Raw genomic sequence first — 19,321 nt, forward strand, 5'->3', positions numbered from 1 at the left:
ATCTCTCGCTCTCTACCATAGCGACTTGTGTAACAGAAAGAGAAGCTAAGCATGTGTTATGCTGCGATAAAAAATAACGGTAATTTCCAAGACGCCATTTCGAAAGTTAGTGAAAGTTATTAGCGTAAATATTTTGAATTTTGAAAATCGTCTAACCCATCTAAAAATAATGTTGTGTGCTAGAATTCTTCATGGTGATAAATTAATGTCGTGTTGTGTTAAAGGTTGCTCAGACGGATTCGATAATCTGGTGCTAGCAAGAAGCAGCAAGAAATACGTTTGTTTGTGGGTGTCAGTTCGCAATTGAAAGCAAAAATACGGTACTTTTGGGGTTAAAAAAGAATGCATGGCAACGCTTAATCTTCCAGTCATCATATAATATCCTGTCTATCTTCACCAACTAAAAGAAGGACCCGAACCCGTTGATAAATACAGGTACTAACCTTTCGTTCTTTGATACAATATTCCTGATTCCTGAATGTACTTCATTGGCTAATAATTTAATTAATTTTCCTTTTCAGACCTATCCGTATTCCGACGCGATACTATACCACGTATTAGGATGCTAAAACTGCTAAAAAAAGCCACGATTACATCAAACAAGATCATTTTAACCTCTCTAGAATTGCATCATGTAAGTATTCAGATTTAACCAGCATTTTCCATGATGTTTGCTGACGACAAACTGTGAAAATTATATGAAACCCTTGCAGGAGAATTTGAATAACTTCTAGTGCTGTGGCAATAATAATTAACACCTAAATTTGTTGAATATGTATTTTGTGTATATATTCTTGTATTTTTGTGCAAGGTCAAATTAAATCCTATTAACCCATATTTCGCCGCTATCAGTTCCCGTGGTCAGATTTTGATAGAATTTGGATATGTGGTATATAAACACACAATTAAGAAAATAAAAAAATTTAAAAAAATGAAAAAACTTACACTTACAAAAAAATGAGGTGGTGCGTTTTCGCACCGTCAGCGAAATAGGGGGGTAAAAAGTAAATGTATGAAACCAAACAAGTTTATTTTAAAGTGGATTTATTTCTCTTAATTTATAAATCATATTACTAATATTAACCAAAATTAAAGATATTGTATATATAGGTAGGAAAGTGCACCTTTCTAAAAGACATAATAAGAAATTAGCATACACAAATATTATAATAAACACTATTTTCCGGTATGGTATAATTCGTTACATTTATGGTGCAATGCCACATTACACTCTGGACACATAAAATATGTGTGTGAATGACATATGCGACATCTTTTTCTATTTTCCCCCTTATTTAAAAAATGACTACTCCCTGCTATACTTGACCTCGATGTTGTCGCAAATCTACTGGGTCTGCCAATAGAAGAAGAATTTACTTTTGACGACTTTATGAGAGCGGTGGCCACACTTCTTCTAAAATTCAAAAGGCTCATATTTTCTTCTGGATGAACCATTTGGTATAGTTTCCATGCATTACAAAGTGCCACATCACAGAAGTTGGAGAATATTGCCCACCACCACTTTTTACCACGAACCCTTATTCTATAGTTTGAAATGAAATTATCCGCTAAATCAACACCTCCCATAAAACGATTATATTGGGTAAGAGCGCTGGGTTGAGTGACATTTATATAATCTTTTTTAAATATTTTAATACCTCGATACGTTTTTAATGGGCTCTACGTTATCAAAATTAGATGCCACTGTAACTACAGCACTATCTTTCCATCTAACGACCAGTATCTTATTATTTTTTTAGAATCTATAATCATATTCCCCTCTTTCTAATTTATTAATTTGTTTGGTCGCTTTTAGTGTACCGATGTTCTTTAGTCGATTTTCTCTTATCGTACCAGTACCGAAAAACAAATAATCACTTAAATAGGTAAGTTTTTAGATTTTCACGGCCAAAAGCATTTTTGTTGTTTGTTTTTGGGGTGTTATGCCGTGTTGCGCTAACTCCTTCTTTAGCCGACGTTTCGGACAGCGTTGCAGTGTTCGGATCTACCGGATCTGCCCTGATGATGGACACTGCAACGCTGTCCGAAACGTCGGCTAAAGAAGGAGTTAGCGCAACACGGCATAACACCCCAAAAACAAACAACAAAAAATCACTTAAATATTTCAAAAGTGGGATCGATGTAAATAAGTTATCAAAATAAACAATGTGATTTCCTGGAGTGTCTACACTTTTCAGAAGATCCTTCACAACGTTGCCTCCCATACCCAAATTATTAGTATTTGACGGCACTTTGTTTTTTCCCGTATATATATCAAATGCATAAATATATCCATCTGCAGAAGCCAATGTCCACGACTTATATCCAAATTTGATTGGCTTGCCATGAATATACATTTTACACGAATGTTTTCCTCTATAAGGGATCATTTGTTCGTCTATTGACAGCGCATGCCTTACAATCCCGAACTGTTTAAAAATTTTATTCAACAAGGATAAATATGGTCTAACTTTATAAAGTTTGTCAGTCGTATTGATATTTAAATTGTCGGCCAAGTGTAAATTACTCTTGACGTCACGATAGGTTTGTCTGGTCATGCATGACCTTACAAAAGGATTTGTAATGTCCTCATCTGGAGACCAATACATTTCTTCACGAGGTAACCTATGATACCCAGTGTATAATAAAAATCCTATAAATGTTTTTATATTATTGATCGTCAACGATGTGGCTACTTTGTTTTTTAATAGAGCGTAACCATTTGATTGTTCTACAATTAAGTTAATAAGATCATTATTAAAAAATAGTTCAAAGAACTCGGTACAAGATTTACCCACTAATTTTCTTTTCACATCTTTGACGCTTCTATTCTCAACGTTGTTTGGCACTCGCGAATAACTAGGTTTCGATTTCTTCCAACGCATTTCCCTTGGCATTGATGACGAAGATGTTGATGGTTGGGGTTGGGATAGAGTTGTTGAAGGTTCACTCATCAGCCTCTTGGAGTGGACTTCCAAAGTTCCTGCCGTATCTCCGAAAGTATGGCTAAATGCAGCGTCTTCATGTAAATCATTGTCATCAAAATCCTCTTCATCAGTAACTTCGGCGACTTCAGGTGGTAAAACGACCACATCTGGAATATCTTCTTCGCCGTCTTCATCGTTGACATTCCAATTATCTGTGATAAAGTCAGCAGCTTCTTGTGCGGTAAAAAAGTCCTTTGGATTCATCCTATTCAGAAGAAAAAACACAGTATTAGCGATTGATGCCGGTAATTATGAATAAAATAATGCCAAGGTTTTTACCCCCGTATTTCGCCGACGGTGCGTTAATGCACCACTTAAATAAACTATGTGAAATGAGTACCTTTGAAATTTTTATTTTTTTAAAAGTGTTCAAATTATTAAATACGAGTCAATTCTGTATTAAAAAATGCTGGAATATATTAAGAATTTTAGTAATATGTTAAATATAATAATTATTTAAAAATTGCTTACCTGAGTGTCGTATTTTGTCCGACTTTGGGGGCGTCTACAATGCGACTGAAGCAAATATATTTCTACCTGTTTAGTTCTAACGGTAAAGTCAAACCTTTTCTATAAATACCTGAAAGAATAACGGTGAATCCTTATCAAGTTATCAAAATATGACCAAGCAACCAGGATGGTGCGTTTTTGAACCGTCAGCGAAATATGGGTTAAGTTGTTGCAGTAAGACTGGGTTCGATTCCTAGTTGAGACCGGTACTTTTTATTTTTCTGTGTCTTGTTCTGTATCATGCTTTGTTTAGATATATTAGTATTATCTTCTACTTCAATGATAAATCAATGCTCAATACATCGGTTGTACTGACCCTGTTTTGTATTACTGTCCATTGTCTTTTTGAAAATAAAAAGTATTTTTATGTGTGCATAGCTGTGGGTTTTTTTTATTTTCCTTTTCCTGCATTCCAATATTTTTATTTTTAAAATATAATTTTTTTGGGCTAGTGAATGAACGATGTTAGCTGGGTGCTGTTATATTATCTATGTTTGCACTTTTTTAAATGGCCTTGAGATTTATTTATGGTCCACAATATATTTACCTGTCTGGACCAAACGACCGTTTTATCTGTGGTCGTCTGTGGTTAAGGGGGTGACAAAATGGGGCCATACAAAAAGCCCGAAGATATCGATCTAGAGAGTGGTTTATTTATGACCATTGCTTAACTACTACTGCAAAAGTGCAATATCATTGTTCCTCTTTATTGTAGTAATATTTTATTAACTGCACAGTTTTTGTGTTCCATTTATACAGTATTGTGTCAATTCAGTGAACATCACATTTCTATCGAAATTAATCACATTCTTCGACTTCTACTTTTCTAGTGACGTTTCTTCAACACAATGGAACTGTTGCCATGTACATAAGTATGTTTATGTTATATAGAGTATGTAAGCCCCTTAATTGCCCCATGTTTATTATAAGAATACATCGCATTAACAACATGCACCATATAATATATTGAGCTACCCAACACCAACCAGGTTAACACGCGACAGACAGTGAATTATTTCATCGTTTATCTTTTCTTTGTAGGTTTTATAAATAAAAATAATAATCATAGAAAATAAATAGGCTAAATTCGTCTACCTAAATGTATGCAGCTATACTAGAGCGTTTGACACCAAATATGGGCAGTCATCGTTCAACTGAGTATATTAAATATGATATTGTGGCGTTGGGTGGAATAATCCAGATTGTCTCACTGAAAGTAAACAACGCGACCTACCCTACGACAATACGTCGCGAGTTGGTCTGGCACATTACGCCAACTCACTAGAAGGTTCTAGCCTATCGCCTATGCGTAATAGCAGCGCAACCGAAAGTTCCAGTAGGACCCAGACAGAGTGAGACCCCCACCAGATCCACAAAATATAATATATTATTGTGTAATTAGAACTAAGATTGGCAATTATTAGACCGTCATAAAACCGGAATTTCTCGGTTGGACTGTAAAGTTAGAATTGTATACAGTAAATGTCTTACTTAATAAAATAAACAAATTTTGACTTACTTAAACCTTCAATCCATTGGCATATTTACCCTTGTATTTCTTAAATATGCTGTTAGAAAGTCAGAGAAGTTGTGTGTATTTCTGCTTTGCAATAAAACAGAATAAATAGTATATTTCCGAACGTATCAGAAAACTAACTGTTTTTGAAAAGTGGTGGAAATTAACATAATCAAACATAAAAACGTAAATAAATAAGAATACTTTTTTTCGTCTAAACATTGAACTAAAATGTTATTAATGGTACCTATGTAAAATTTTTGTCATTTTATATAAAAATTAATAATAAAAAATTCACAAAGTTTGATATTTTTTTCCCAAATCCCAGCTATTATATCATAAATAAGCCAGAGTCCTGAAGGGTTAGGTTAGGTTAGGTAACAGTAACAACTGTAGGTTGGATAATGTTTTGGAATAAAATAACATGATATCTGTAGTCAATAGCTTTTTATTGTTTGTAATGTAATATTATAAAAAAATGTTAACTTTGATATCGGATCAGGTGGCCAATTTAAGAATTTGTACTAGAAGCAGCCTAATACTGTAAGGTTAGGTTAGGTTGTACAAACATTATGTCAGGTTGCGCAGATGTCCACTATAAGAGTCCAATGGCAGCGGTGAAGTCGAGCAACCTAATGACTGATTTCAGCGATGTTACTGTGGATTCTGAATACCCACGTAAGAATTTTGCCAGTTGGAAGAGGAGTTAGGTTAGGTTGAGTTGCACAAATCTTAGGTAAGGTTGCACAAATCTAAGGTTATGTTGTACAATTCTTATGTCAGTTTGCACAGACGTCTAGGTGAAAAGTACGCCGGTAGTGGGTAAGTCGGGCAGGTAATTGACGACACGTGTGAAGTCGTTGATATTGCAGCAGATACTGAAGCCATTGGCCATGTCGGTGTTCTCCCAGTTGATCCAATTGAATGCTGTGTTGCCGGTGCACTGGTCGGGGCAGAAATCTCTCCCCAGAGTTTGCGCCTCGGCAAGAGTCACGTACGGGTTGTTCAGTCCCAGGAAAGCGGTGGCTCTGCCGGTGCTGGGCTCGTACACTACCTGCAAATGAAAACTAGCTTTTAATATGATGGTCACATGTTTTATGGTCAATAGATTGTAACTTAAAGTGTTTTATCTCGAAAGACAGGTGATATTGAAGACCAGGATATCAAGACTCGGTCATTTAGATAGTTGCTCGTACCTAGATTGCATGCTGTTGGCAATGCTTTCACATAAGCTGTACCTATAGTAGATGTGTTCAACAACACGGAGTAAAGTTACAAGAAGGCTGTAATAACATAACTCAATCAGACAAAAAAATAAGTTAAGCATAATTCTATTCTTTTGCGTACACGAAAAAAATTGATATTGATAATTTATTAAAAATTTCTTCAAATTATTGGTAATCCGGTTAATCTCGGGATTATTTCCTAATAAACTTTTACTAAATTTCCATTTGTCTTAATAAAACAATAACGAAATGCGGACATATAATGATTATTTATTTTTTTGTTTATTTTATTATTTATTATTATGAACACGTGTTCCGACATCGTGATAAGACTTTCGTATTTTACTTAAAGTTTACTGGGAAACCTATCAACTCATTCGTTTAGGGCCTGCAATCTCGTGTTTAAACGGATTACGAATAATTTGAAGAGATTCTTATCTTAAAAAGACCTGCTACACAGCATCTCTCTTAGGCCCTGTCTGGAAAATGTAAAAAAAACTCCTGTGTCGTGCACTGCTCTATGGCCAAAAGCCAAATATGTGCAATTTTCAAGATCAAAATTAAGTTTTGTTTTTCGAACCACTTCAATGGAGTAGTTGCCTCCTCTTCTAAGAAGAAAAACGATATAAAGATGTACAAATCTTCCGGCCACGCATTGTTCTAAAAGTTTCATAACTAAATTGAAAAAAATGGAGTTAAATAGTATCTTAAAATAATTGTCTGTTTTTCCCTTTCTTTATATTTATTATCAGCCTATATTAATCTCTACTTTATTAAGATGTTTCTAATTACTCTCTTAATTGCTCAGTACTGTAACAGAATTATATGTTTGTACACCTACGCATATTGATGATCCAGAAGTTTCAATTGTTCCTATTATATATGACTTATTAACTAATGTTATTCTATTTTCCTTATAATTGATATAACTCGCTCACCAAGCACAAGAACCAGTTTTTTGTTTGGTGAGATTGCGATTGTAAATATATTTTGTACCGATATGTAATTTATGTAATACTACTGTACCTACTTATATCTATATTAAATAAAAAAAATATAATTATTATTTTGTTGCCAATTGAATAAATATGCACACAAACAAATTGCTGTTCCATTTTACAATAGTATGTATTACCTGTTTAGCCTTTACAATTTACTTACTGAAGTTCTTATATGTAAGGGGGTCATTTGGTCAATGACCACCAAAAATATGCAGCAATAATTAATAATTGGATTTGCATGGAATAATTAAAAATGTCGAATTCTGTTGATATCATATTGAGACAAATCGCAAAAAGTGTATATGAATGGCCCCAACCGCACTGCAATTTGTTTCTGTTACAAAACATAAAAATAAAGGGATTAAACGATATTTTAATACGAAAAGTTACAGTTTTTGTGGATGAATCTGTGGTGGCGATAAAAGTAACGTAATATTTTGTTTTCATTGCTTACTTTTAAACTCAACCGACTGACATGGGAGTTAGTGATTTAAATATTCAAAAGAAGAGATTAATAAGCAATCTAACTCTACACTACATATCGACAATTCAATGAGCTTTGTCTTATTAGGAACCAATGATATTCGTATTAAATAAGATAGTGATTAGTAGATACAAATTTGTATATTTTAACAAAAATTTTGAAGTGTGTTTTGTGGATCTTTAGAACTGGCATTAAAAGGTCACGATGAAGCAAAAGAGTCTGATAATCCAGGAATATTCCGTGGTATTATTAACTTTGTTCAGGAAATATTAAAAGAACATTTAGAAAGGTCTTCGAGATTTAAAGGTTTATCTTAGAAGATTCACAATGATTTGTTAGACTCAATTTTAGCAGTATCTAAGGAAGAAATTATACTAGATATACAGAAATTGAAAAACGTTGCAATTCTGTGATGATAGATAAACCAGAAATTGAGATGACGTTAAAAAAGATCTTGAAAAACAAATATAATAACACATCTAATTACAAAGTAGAAGTTAGAACTGAAATAAGAAGAAGGCTAGTATATACCGGTAAAATCTATGTGGGATACCAGAGAATACAAGTAGAGGATGCCCATCCTCTAGTGCAGTACTATCACTGCCTGGGCTTTGGACATACTTCTGTCAGGTGTCTTCATAAAGAAAAGGACAAACCATTGTGTACACACTGTGCTGGTGATCATTCCTACAAAGATTGTGCTAACCAAGATAAAGAACCTAAATGTAAAAACTGTGAGAAAAAAGATGAACTGGAATATTGACATCAGGCATTCTGTAAACGATAAAACGAAATGTAATGTGTATAAAAAAATGAGCTTTTTAGCAAAAGAAAAAAAATAATATTGACTAGAAATAACATTTAACCTGTCCCAAAGTAGATATAGTTTTATTATAATACATATGATTTTTTCTCGTAGAATTTGCTACATTTCAATAAATACAATTTACTTCTTCAAATTTTGCAAATTCACTTTGTGGCACCATTTCCATGATAATCTTTATTTTTTTTAAATCGACATGTTTCGAGAATGGTGTTCTCTTCATCAGGACATAAAATATACAATGTCGATTTAAAAAAATAAAGATTATCGTGGTAAAAAAAAGTGTTTTAATTTATTTCATTAAATACAATTTACGTTATTATTGCCAAACATTACATATTTTTATTTCTACATTATATTAAAGAAAAAAATCACTGTGTAAAAACTCTAAGCTTCCAAACGTCGTTCTATTCTGTTATTGAATATACATTTTCTTACATTGTGGGACTACTTTATTTCCCCCCACTCCGCTGCTATACGCAAGCGAGCATGAGAAGAGGAATCTTCATCCCTGTTTTAGCGTTCGATTCAACCGCCAGTACCTCCACTCTTTCTGCCACCGTCACCGCGTTCTGTATAAATTATAATATTCGTCCTCACAAATAAACTAAATCAATTGTTCAGACACTCGTGTCAATCTCCCATCTCCTGAACACAATTTACGGTTTGGGCAGCCGCCGTAAATTACAAATAAGTACAGCCCTCATACAACCACGCTGCCACAGCATAAATATTGTTATAAAAAATCACATAATAACTAACAAAAATAAAATTATTATGTAGCATTATTTTTTGAATATTAATATCATATCGACATATTAACAGATATAAATATTCTGAAATAACACTAGATGTGAACATACAGAATATTTTGTATTTATTAAGTGTTTATCAAAAAGTACTTGTACCAATTAGCTTCAGATTCAATCACTTTTATATTGTTAAATATTAAACATTAAATTCTTCAATCTATACTTACAACACGTCTGTTGTTAAACAAAACAAGAAAATAATTAATTACCACGGGCTGAAACCTACAAAAAATATTAATTACTGTTAAGGTTTCATAAATCGAGTTATTTATATTGCGCTTACAAGAATACGTGTTAATTATATTATCTATGTATGGGAATTAATCAACCTAACAAAATTATTAAATTTTATTGTTATCTAAAAATGAAATACTTATTTGTAATATTATTTAATGCTGATCGCATGGAAAACCATTATGTACTAACCATATTATACTAACAGCTTTTACTTTAAGAAAATGAATGGTGGTTTATTTGAAAAAAAACAAATGCTTTATCATATTGACTGTTTATTAAATTGTTGTGAGAAAAAAATGTATGTAATTATGTCTTGTATTAATTTGAACCTTATACTGCATTATAAAGAGATATTTCTTATAGAAATATTTCAATATGTAAAATCAACCAAACAACGTATCAGCATCTTATTGTAATTCATAAAATTCAACTACGAATTAGATGGCGCAAATTAATTTTTCTTATATAGATAATGACGACAAAATAGAAAGTAGAAGAGTAAATAATTTAGAAGATTGGATAAAAAAAAACAAAACACAAATACGTCTGATAATCTTGTTTGTATTCAAATAAATATATGATCTCTACAAAAATATTGGGATGTATTGCATATATATATTTACTTAATTGTTTGAAGCATATTGACATTCTAATGCTATGTGAAACATCTATTCAAACTGAAAGTACGTGTATGTACAATATTCCGGGATATAATGCAGGACTGATAAGTCAGGAGGAGGTATTATTTTGTATATAAGAAACAAATTTGAATTTAGACTAAAAACCTTACAATCAATACATTTTGAAAATAAAACAGGAAAGCTCATACTCCAGGACAAAACTAAAGTCAATATAATTGCTATCTATAGATCTCCTAATTTCAGTAAATCATCATTTCTGACGGAATTATCATCATACTTGAGACAATTAATAGTAAGGAAAATATTATCTTCTTGGAGATATAAATCTAAATTTGCTTAATGAACAAGATAATATTGTAACTTCATATGAAAACTTACTTAATAACCATTATTTAACTAAATACATCAATGTAGTAACCAGAGAAGATGTATTAAATGGACAAATTACTCGCACGTGTATTGACCATATATTTGCCAAATTTAGAGGCAAGAAAATAACTGCTTGCGTCTGTGAAAATAATATTGCCGATCATTTTATCACTGCTATTAATATAAAATTTCATAAACGTCAGGTAGACTTTGCAAATAAGTATATTCAAATCATCTCACAAAAGGATATTGATAGATATATTTAAGATTATAACTGGAGTAAGATTATAGAGATTATTTCAGAGATAGAAAAATATGTACCAAAATAAGTAACACTTTTAGTAAAACAAAAAATGTATCTGCAGGAGTTCCACAAGGTTCCATATAGGGACCTGCACTGTATATAATTTATGTAACTATAATGAAAACACTTTTCTCTATTATAAAGATCTAAAAATTGCAATTGAACTCATGCAAATTGACTTTAATGAACTTTGTAAATGGTCACATGATGCAGGACTATTAATGAATGCTAAAAAAACGCATTACGCATTACAAAAATGCGAAGTAATACATATAAGATCACCTAATGCCAAATTTCAAATTAATCCTAAAATTATTTCTCATAATTTTAATTGCATCCATAAAAAATAATTCTATATGTGAAAGCTTAGAATTAGTTAAGGAATATGTCTATCTTGGTGTTACAGTAGATTGTTTTTTCAAATGGGACAAACATATTAAAAAAACTGTAAAAGACTCAGATAAATTGCTGGCAGAATGTACACATTAAATTTTTTCCTATCAATTGAAACACTTAAAATAATTTATATGCCAATGGCAGAAAAAATTATAAGATATGGATTAACAATATGGGGAAATACTACTATAACCAATCTGAAACAAGTCCAAGTTGTACAAAACGCAATTGTAAAATTACTCGTTGTCCCTAATATTTTCAAACAGGGACATAATACACCGTTGCTGTTTCAGAGTGCCAAAATTTTACCTGTTAAGGCTATACTATGGCAAACAAATTATAATTCAGCATATATTTACCCTGCAGCATAGAGAAATAAATAACGGGTTAATAGTTCCAAAATTGAATAATAAGTACGGACAGAGCACGTTTGAATACAACATACCGAAGATATTTAATTTATTAGTCTATGAAAAAGGTTAAATATATGGTGAAAAATTAGCTATCGGAAAAAAAACTGTAATATGTAAGAAAAATTGTATGAAAAAATGTTGATTCTGTAGATTTAAGATGTAAATTATAACTTCTAAAATGTATATATAACTAAACTTTAAGCACCTGTTTACAAGCCAATTCAATTGGCTTAGCAGGACTTGTTTGATGACATGTATTTACTATTTATTAAATAAAAAATAAATAAAAAGTGGATGAGACAACTGAAGGTTCCACCAGAACCCAAATGGTATTTGTGATCAGATATTTGAAAGTCAATGTCATATGTGAACGTTTTTGGAAATTCGTTAACCCAGAGGCTTGCACCGCAGGAGGATTAAAAAAATGAAATATTGAGTTCCCGCGACAGCTGATGTTGACTCGCAATGTTACGACGGTTATGCTCACTAAATCTAATTTTACAAAAAGCTGGTACCATAACGACGGGTTTAAAAGTATTTTTTGCGACCGTTCAATCATTGTCCGTTTTTTTTCAAGATCGCCAAAGCGAAATAATTTTTACATGAAACCGATAAGTTTGTCTGCCAAAGGTAGCCCACTCCAACCGGTGTTGTAATGCCTAATGCAAAATAGCTTTTTTTAACGGACATTTTCAAATGTTATAATTTAATTTTGGAAAAGGAAAATGATCAAATTACTCAAGATAGAATCCACAAGATCAGTCACATCACTCCTATACCTACCTATCCAACGCAACTATCATGGTATATATTTTTGTAGATTTTTAAATTATAGGGGAACTCCGCAATTAATGGTAAAAACATTACATTCAAAGTAATTGTGTTAATAATAAGTGAAAAGAAAAATAAATTTAAATAAACCAATAATGTGCTATCGGCTTCAGAGCAGGTGATTACCGGCAAATTAATTACATATATTGTGCTACCGGCTTCAGAGTAGGTGATTACCGGCGAATTAATTACATAATATATTGTTCTACCGGCTTCAGAGTAGGTGATTACCGGCGAATTAATTACATATATTGTGCTACCGGCTTCATAGTAGGTGATTACCGGCAAATTAATTACATATATTGTGCTACCGGCTTCAAAGTAGGTGATTACCGGCGAATTAATTACATATATTGTGCTACCGGCTTCAGAGTAGGTGATTACCGGCGAATTAATTACATATATTGTGCTACCGGCTTCAGAGTAGGTGATTACCGGCAAATTAATTACATATATTGTGCTACCGGCTTCAGAGTAGGTGATTACCGGCGAATTAATTACATATATTGTGCTACCGGCTTCAGAGTAGGTGATTACCGGCAAATTAATTACATATATTGTGCTACCGGCTTCAGAGTAGGTGATTACCGGCGAATTAATTACATATATTGTGCTACCGGCTTCAGAGTAGGTGATTACCGGCGAATTAATTACATATATTGTGCTACCGGCTTCAGAGTAGGTGATTACCGGCGAATTAATTACATATATTGTGCTACCGGCTTCATAGTAGGTGATTACCGGCAAATTAATTACATATATTGTGCTACCGGCTTCAAAGTAGGTGATTACCGGCGAATCAATTACATATATTGGCGTTTTTATAATATTCCTCTCTGATTACAAATATTACCTCTTATTCGGTTTTTTCGACTGACCTATTAATTGACCGATTAACCCCAGAGCCGCCTCTCTATCATACAAAGTTTTTGACAGTTTTTCATTAATTATCACTAGCTTTACCCCGCTACGCTTTGCTGTTTCTCAGTCTGTCAGTACAGATAGAAAAACATTAGCGCGTGTTGCTTTTATGTCCAACAGATGTCGCTATTTAAAAGAAACGTGTTTTTACCTCATCTATATAACATATCAAAAATATCAAAAAATACGCAAATTCAATGTCAAAATTTCAAATAAATGTGAAGAACTTTCGGAAATTTAAGATTTTACACAAACGAACGTTTACATTTTTATTTATATATCGGCCCTGGCAAACGCTGTTCTTCCACATACCGCTTTATTTATATATCGGCCCTGGCAAACGCTGTTCTGCCACAGACCGCTTTCTATGCAGGGAAATATTAAAATTTGTGGTTTTTTTTATGACAAATTAAAAAAAAATATATACCATAATTTTTTATTTTTTTTTAGATCTTGTCAACAGCGCCACTAATCGGGTCCAAAACTTTTCTATCTTTCAAGCATACTGACAATACACATTCACAAACTTTCGTATATCTATCAAGCTTATTGACAATAAACATTCACAAACTTTCATATCTTTCAAGCTGACAATACACATTCACAAACTTTCATATATATATCAAGCTTATTGACAATAAAAATTCACAAACTTTCATATCTTTCAAGCTTAATGACAATACACATTCACAAACTTTCATATATCTGTGGTTATCTTGGTGTACAAATAAAAGTCTCGTTCAACTCTGATACAGTGTTAATTTTTAAATTAAAATTGATTTTACAGACGCAATATTTACTCGTTTACTATTCACAATACTATAGAATGCTGGCGATATCTAGGTCAACTTGGCTGGCGGTTTGGAGACGGAATACTGGCGAGTTCCTTCTCGCTGCCGCTTTTATAAGGTAAAGAAGCTTCTCGAACATTTTGGTTGCTATGTAGATATAAAACAAAATTAAAAAGAATAAAAGAACATCCAAGAAGCTTGTTTGGAAAAAAACCGAAACTTCTAGAACTCCGTTCGAATCAAGTAGTGGCGTACCACTACATATCTATCAAGCTTACTGACAATACACATTCACAAACTTTCATATATCTATCAAGCTTACTGACAATACACATTCACAAACTTTCATTGAAATCGGTTTGGCGGTTCAGAGATTAGCGTGTACGAACACAGTGACACGTGATTTGTATATATTAAGAAATAGATAGATATAAATAAACAATTGCGCTTTGACTTACCTTGTAGAACCACAGTGGCACAGGGATCTGTCTTGTTGAAGGATTGAGGTAAATTTCCTTTGGATATCCAGTGTTGTTATTAAATTCAAGGATGCCATAAGTGCCGCTGTAAAACCTTGTGGTGGTGTTTAAGGCTGCGATACGCAACTTCAATCTCTGAAACATTATAATTAATGATGTTAAAAGGTTACTTGCAAGATTCACGTTTTTACAATTCTGTGGTTTTTTGATTTGATAACTAATTCTTCAAAAAAAATTTTTAAAAACTCCTTGGAACCATATTTTTAGGGGGTATTTCACTATGTCGGGCTAAATATCTGACTAGCTAGCCGTTGGCTGGCTTTAAAGATCAGAATAACTTCGTTATTCAACGGCGACCGTTTCACCATTGTTACCGAGCTTCCGGATAGATAACACTCGAAATGGTCTGGCAAACATCGCAAAATGTTTGCAGTTACCCAATCTACTATAACGCCTGTCATGTTTTGCCGCAATGTCAATGGAATGCTAGCGTCAACGCCAATTAATAAGTTTCCCGCCACAGTCCGCACACCGCAAAGGGTGCATTTTTTTGGTTATGTTATATTGATTATCAGGTCATTTTAGATGGATTCGTGTCGAATTAATACATTGTTTCTTATTTTGAACACAATCAAATAATTCAGGATGGATCATACAAGCATTCAAATTCATTCGAGCTCTTAAAACTCGCGGCCTTCGCATCGCCGCCCTTTCACCTGCTTCTGTAAATCAAAAATCTCGGTATCCATAATAATTCGCAACAAAATTCGACTCACTTCTCCGCTGTCAAACTCGGAATGTTTTGACGCCATCTTTGATTCGAGGAATAGCGCCTAACGTGAGGTTCGAGCACTGATTGGTCAAATCGAACTTTAACCCGAGCGTTAGTGTTATTCAGATATAGTGAAAACGAAAAAATGACTAATCCGCGGATTAATGCTTAGTCAGAACATAATCAGAGATAGTGAAATGCCCCCTTAGAGTATTAAATTTGTTTCGTACAATATGCTTCTGTTATCTGTTGTCTGTCTTACTTATAAGATTTAGCATTAGTAAAGTAAGCCCGGGGAACGCCGGAGACTTCAGTTAGTACTGTACATTATTTTTTAATGAATAAACTGTGAAACAACATAATTGAATTTGAACCCGTGACTTCCGGATTCGTAGCCAAGGATCGTAACCACTCAACAAGGGAATCCGTTACCCCGCAGGCTAATTTGTTCGGTTTGGGAACAAACATCTATTATCCGTTGTATCAATTCGCTTTTGAGAACAGCTCATATGATGCCGTGTGAGAAATATGATTTAAACGAGAAAGAGAAAACACAATACTTTATATTCAAATCTAGAAGTTAACCACATAATAACTGAAATGTACACCTCTTTGAAACCAAATGTTCCGACCGCAATTTGAGAAAAATTGTTTTGTGGAATTTGTATTAATTATTTTTATATGAACATCAAGAAATGAGGTGACAGCAACTTTATAATACATTTTCCTAATAAAATGTTTATTTGCTAACAGCGATTTCAGTTCTGTGTTTAGACGAAAATACGGAAGGTAAGCTATTATTTTATTTCAATCAAAATACCTATTTGAATTGTGGGTAAACTTATACTTAGTGATATATCGATTGAAAAAATAACTTCTTTTTTTTTTTTAAAGAAAGACAAACATTCCCGGGTTACGAATAAACTGACAATATTTGAAAATCTCCTACTACCACCATAGTAAGCTGAAAATGTTGCTTGTGTTGTGATGGAGGACTTAGCCAGCCGAGGAATTTTGGTTATTTGTTTTTGGGGTGTTATGCCGTGTTGCGCTAACTCCTTCTTTAGCCAACATTTTGGACAGCATTGCAGTGTCCATCATCAGGGCAGATGTGTTATTTGAGGTTGTGGTGAAATGTGAGCTTATGTATGAAGTTGTGATACCGTGTTGCCAGCTCCAACCCTCTGAGCTAACATTAACATAACATTTTTTTTATTTAAAGTGGTTTTCTTCGTTTAGCTCTGGTGTAGCCGTCAATTACCGGATACAAAGAACTATTGAGCTTAGCTCCATCAACAAAACAACTTTTGTACTTTATTCCACTTATTTTTTTATTTATTTCTAACACAATGGAATTCCACCACAAATTAACAGTACAAAAAACTAGACCCATTAAAAGCAGCGAAAATAAATAAGTCGAATAAAGTACAAAAGTTATTTAGATTTCAATTCTAATACAATGGAATTCAACCACGAATTAACAGTCCAAAAACTAGACTCATTTTGCACAAATCATTACAAAACAATCAAAAACTTCCGCATCTCCGATGCGAAAAGTGGAAGCATGTGTTATCCGTTTTACGGGTTTATAAACAGTTTCCTTTTGATAAAATATTCTTCGACACGGAGTTGGTTCAAATTATTTAAATACACACACATATTTATATATTTAGAAGCTGGAACCCTTTCAAAGAGATTGATATCAGTATAAAATTATCGGAAAAGCAATACCTTTCTCGTAGCGTAACAAAGCGCAAAAGCAAATATTCCCGGATTACAAATAACCTGACAATATTAGAAAATCTAACTAAGATTACTTATAAACTTCCATCACAGTGGAAAATGTTGCTTGTGTCATGATGGAGGACTTAGCCAGCCGAAGAATTGAATTCACGACGCCTATGACCCAGACTGCCACATTTCCACTGTAATTTTTCATAGAAAGATGTATATTTATTGTTTTGGTGTTTAATTCGTAGAACTCCATTTAATTTTTTTAAATAAATTTAAAATAAATCAAATTTAATAATTTTATAATTATTATAAAGTTCGGCAAGTATTTCTGTTATTTTTACAGTTTTTAATGTGACAGCTGTTTCGGCTTTTGAGGCCATTATCAAACTGTGGGTATGTCCACACGGCGACGACTTATTTATTTGATTTTATTTATCCCCACCCATTTAAATTTCTATAATGTTCAAAAATGATTCATTAAGAATTGGAATAACCAAAATATTTGGGAATCCAGCAGTGTTTGCACACCTGTTAAAATTAATGGCCTAAGGGTTTTCTTAATTGTTGGTACGTGGGTGATTATGTTAAGGAATTATATTTTTTGGGTTTTTTGAAAATATTAAGCAGGGGAGAAATGATCATTTTTGGTTGATTTTTAATTAGGGTTATGTTTGGATCATTAGTTCTTTTATTTATCTCTAATTGTTCTAGTAAATTTAATCTAAAACCCTTTCTTTCTATGTGTAAAGGTTTAGGCTCGTTGTTGTCAAGCGGGACGTGGTTTTTCTCTACATTAAAAACTGTAAAAATAACAGAAATACTTGCAGAACTTAATAATTATTATTACATTATTAAATTTGATTTATTTTAAATTTATTTAAAAAAATAAAAAATTAAATAAAAATAAAAATAAAAAATAAAATAAAATAGAAAGATGAGCTGCAAAACCCTTCGGGCGTTTAAAAATAATGTATCGTATTATTTTAAAATGTAACTTATGTATATACTTATATAAAACTTAAATAAATTTGCGTACTTATCTATCTGACCGGTCAGTGGTTGAGTGGGCATAGCGCTTGGGTCTCACCCGAGCGTCGCGTGTTCGATTCCTCGGCTGGCTAAGTCCTCCATCACAACACAAGCAACATTTTCGGCTTTCTGTGGTGGTAGTAGGAGATTTTCAAACATTGTTGGGTTATTCGTAACCCGGGAATGTTTGTCTTTCTTTAAAAAAAAAAAAAAATCTTCTATATATATATATATATATAAATCTCGTGCACGGTGTTTGTGGTCGCACTCCTCCTAAACGGCTAGACCGATTTTATGAAATTTTTATGTGTAATTGATAGGTATGACAATAGGTTGTAAAGTATATTTCATACCGTTAGGTGATTAGGGTGTCTCTATCCAGAATTTTTATCTGTCTTTTTTTGACAAATAATATTTTTTGTGTTCTTTTATTATTTGGCATTAAAAAATATCTATAACCTTAAATTTTCACCCCCTTACCCCCTCCCTACCATTTTGCCGTGATCGTAATCGTGATTATAGTATTTATGTTTAAAAAAATTAACAGTCGTTCATATTTCAGACAGAAAGAAATTATTTAAGTTGTTGAATAACAGATGGCTCTGCTTTTGCCTCATTGAACAAGTCATTCACGAGAAGCGTCGTGACATTTTGACATTTCATTTGGCATTTGTTATGTATCATGTATCACTGTGTGCATAATTTTGAACGATTTATTTTAATTTATCTATTTGTGGGTGTTGGCACCTAGCATCGTACTACCTACCTTCTATCCTTTGTAAAATTATTGTGGCCTATCTACCCAACCCCTCTCCTCTCCTATGCCGACGTTAGATGAGTTAAAATATTCGTCCTGTCAACATCGTTTGATTACGGAGCCCCCTTTATCGACCGTGTCGAAAATCAAAGCCATCGTGAGCTCGCGCATTGTGAAATTTGTGAATTGTTGTGAACCAGTGCAAAGAAGGATTGAAAACCGTGGAAGAATAGAAAAGGGTAAGTCGGCATTCAGAACTTTTCCAATCCTATTATTCCGCGTTGCGAC

At 33.0% G+C, this 19,321-nt stretch overlaps 1 protein-coding gene across 1 annotated transcript in view; it reads right to left on the reverse strand.

Annotated features, from left to right (window-relative positions):
* Positions 1-5,452: 5,452 nt before the first annotated feature.
* LOC149409245 (salivary endonuclease-like) overlaps positions 5,453-19,321 on the reverse strand; it is a 42,673-nt gene continuing 28,804 nt past the window's right edge. Inside the window, exons 5-6 of the mRNA XM_089650010.1 lie at positions 14,721-14,876; positions 5,453-6,067 (exon numbers count right to left, since the gene is read on the reverse strand). Coding sequence (XP_089506136.1) covers positions 5,810-6,067; positions 14,721-14,876 — 414 coding nt within the window. The 3' untranslated portion in view covers positions 5,453-5,809. The remainder of the gene's footprint in view (positions 6,068-14,720; positions 14,877-19,321) is intronic.

Source organism: Hesperophylax consimilis, unplaced genomic scaffold, assembly GCF_061612785.1.
Source record: "Hesperophylax consimilis isolate HC1 unplaced genomic scaffold, BYU_Hcon_1.0 scaffold_32, whole genome shotgun sequence".
NCBI classification, from domain to species: Eukaryota; Metazoa; Arthropoda; class Insecta; order Trichoptera; family Limnephilidae; genus Hesperophylax; species Hesperophylax consimilis.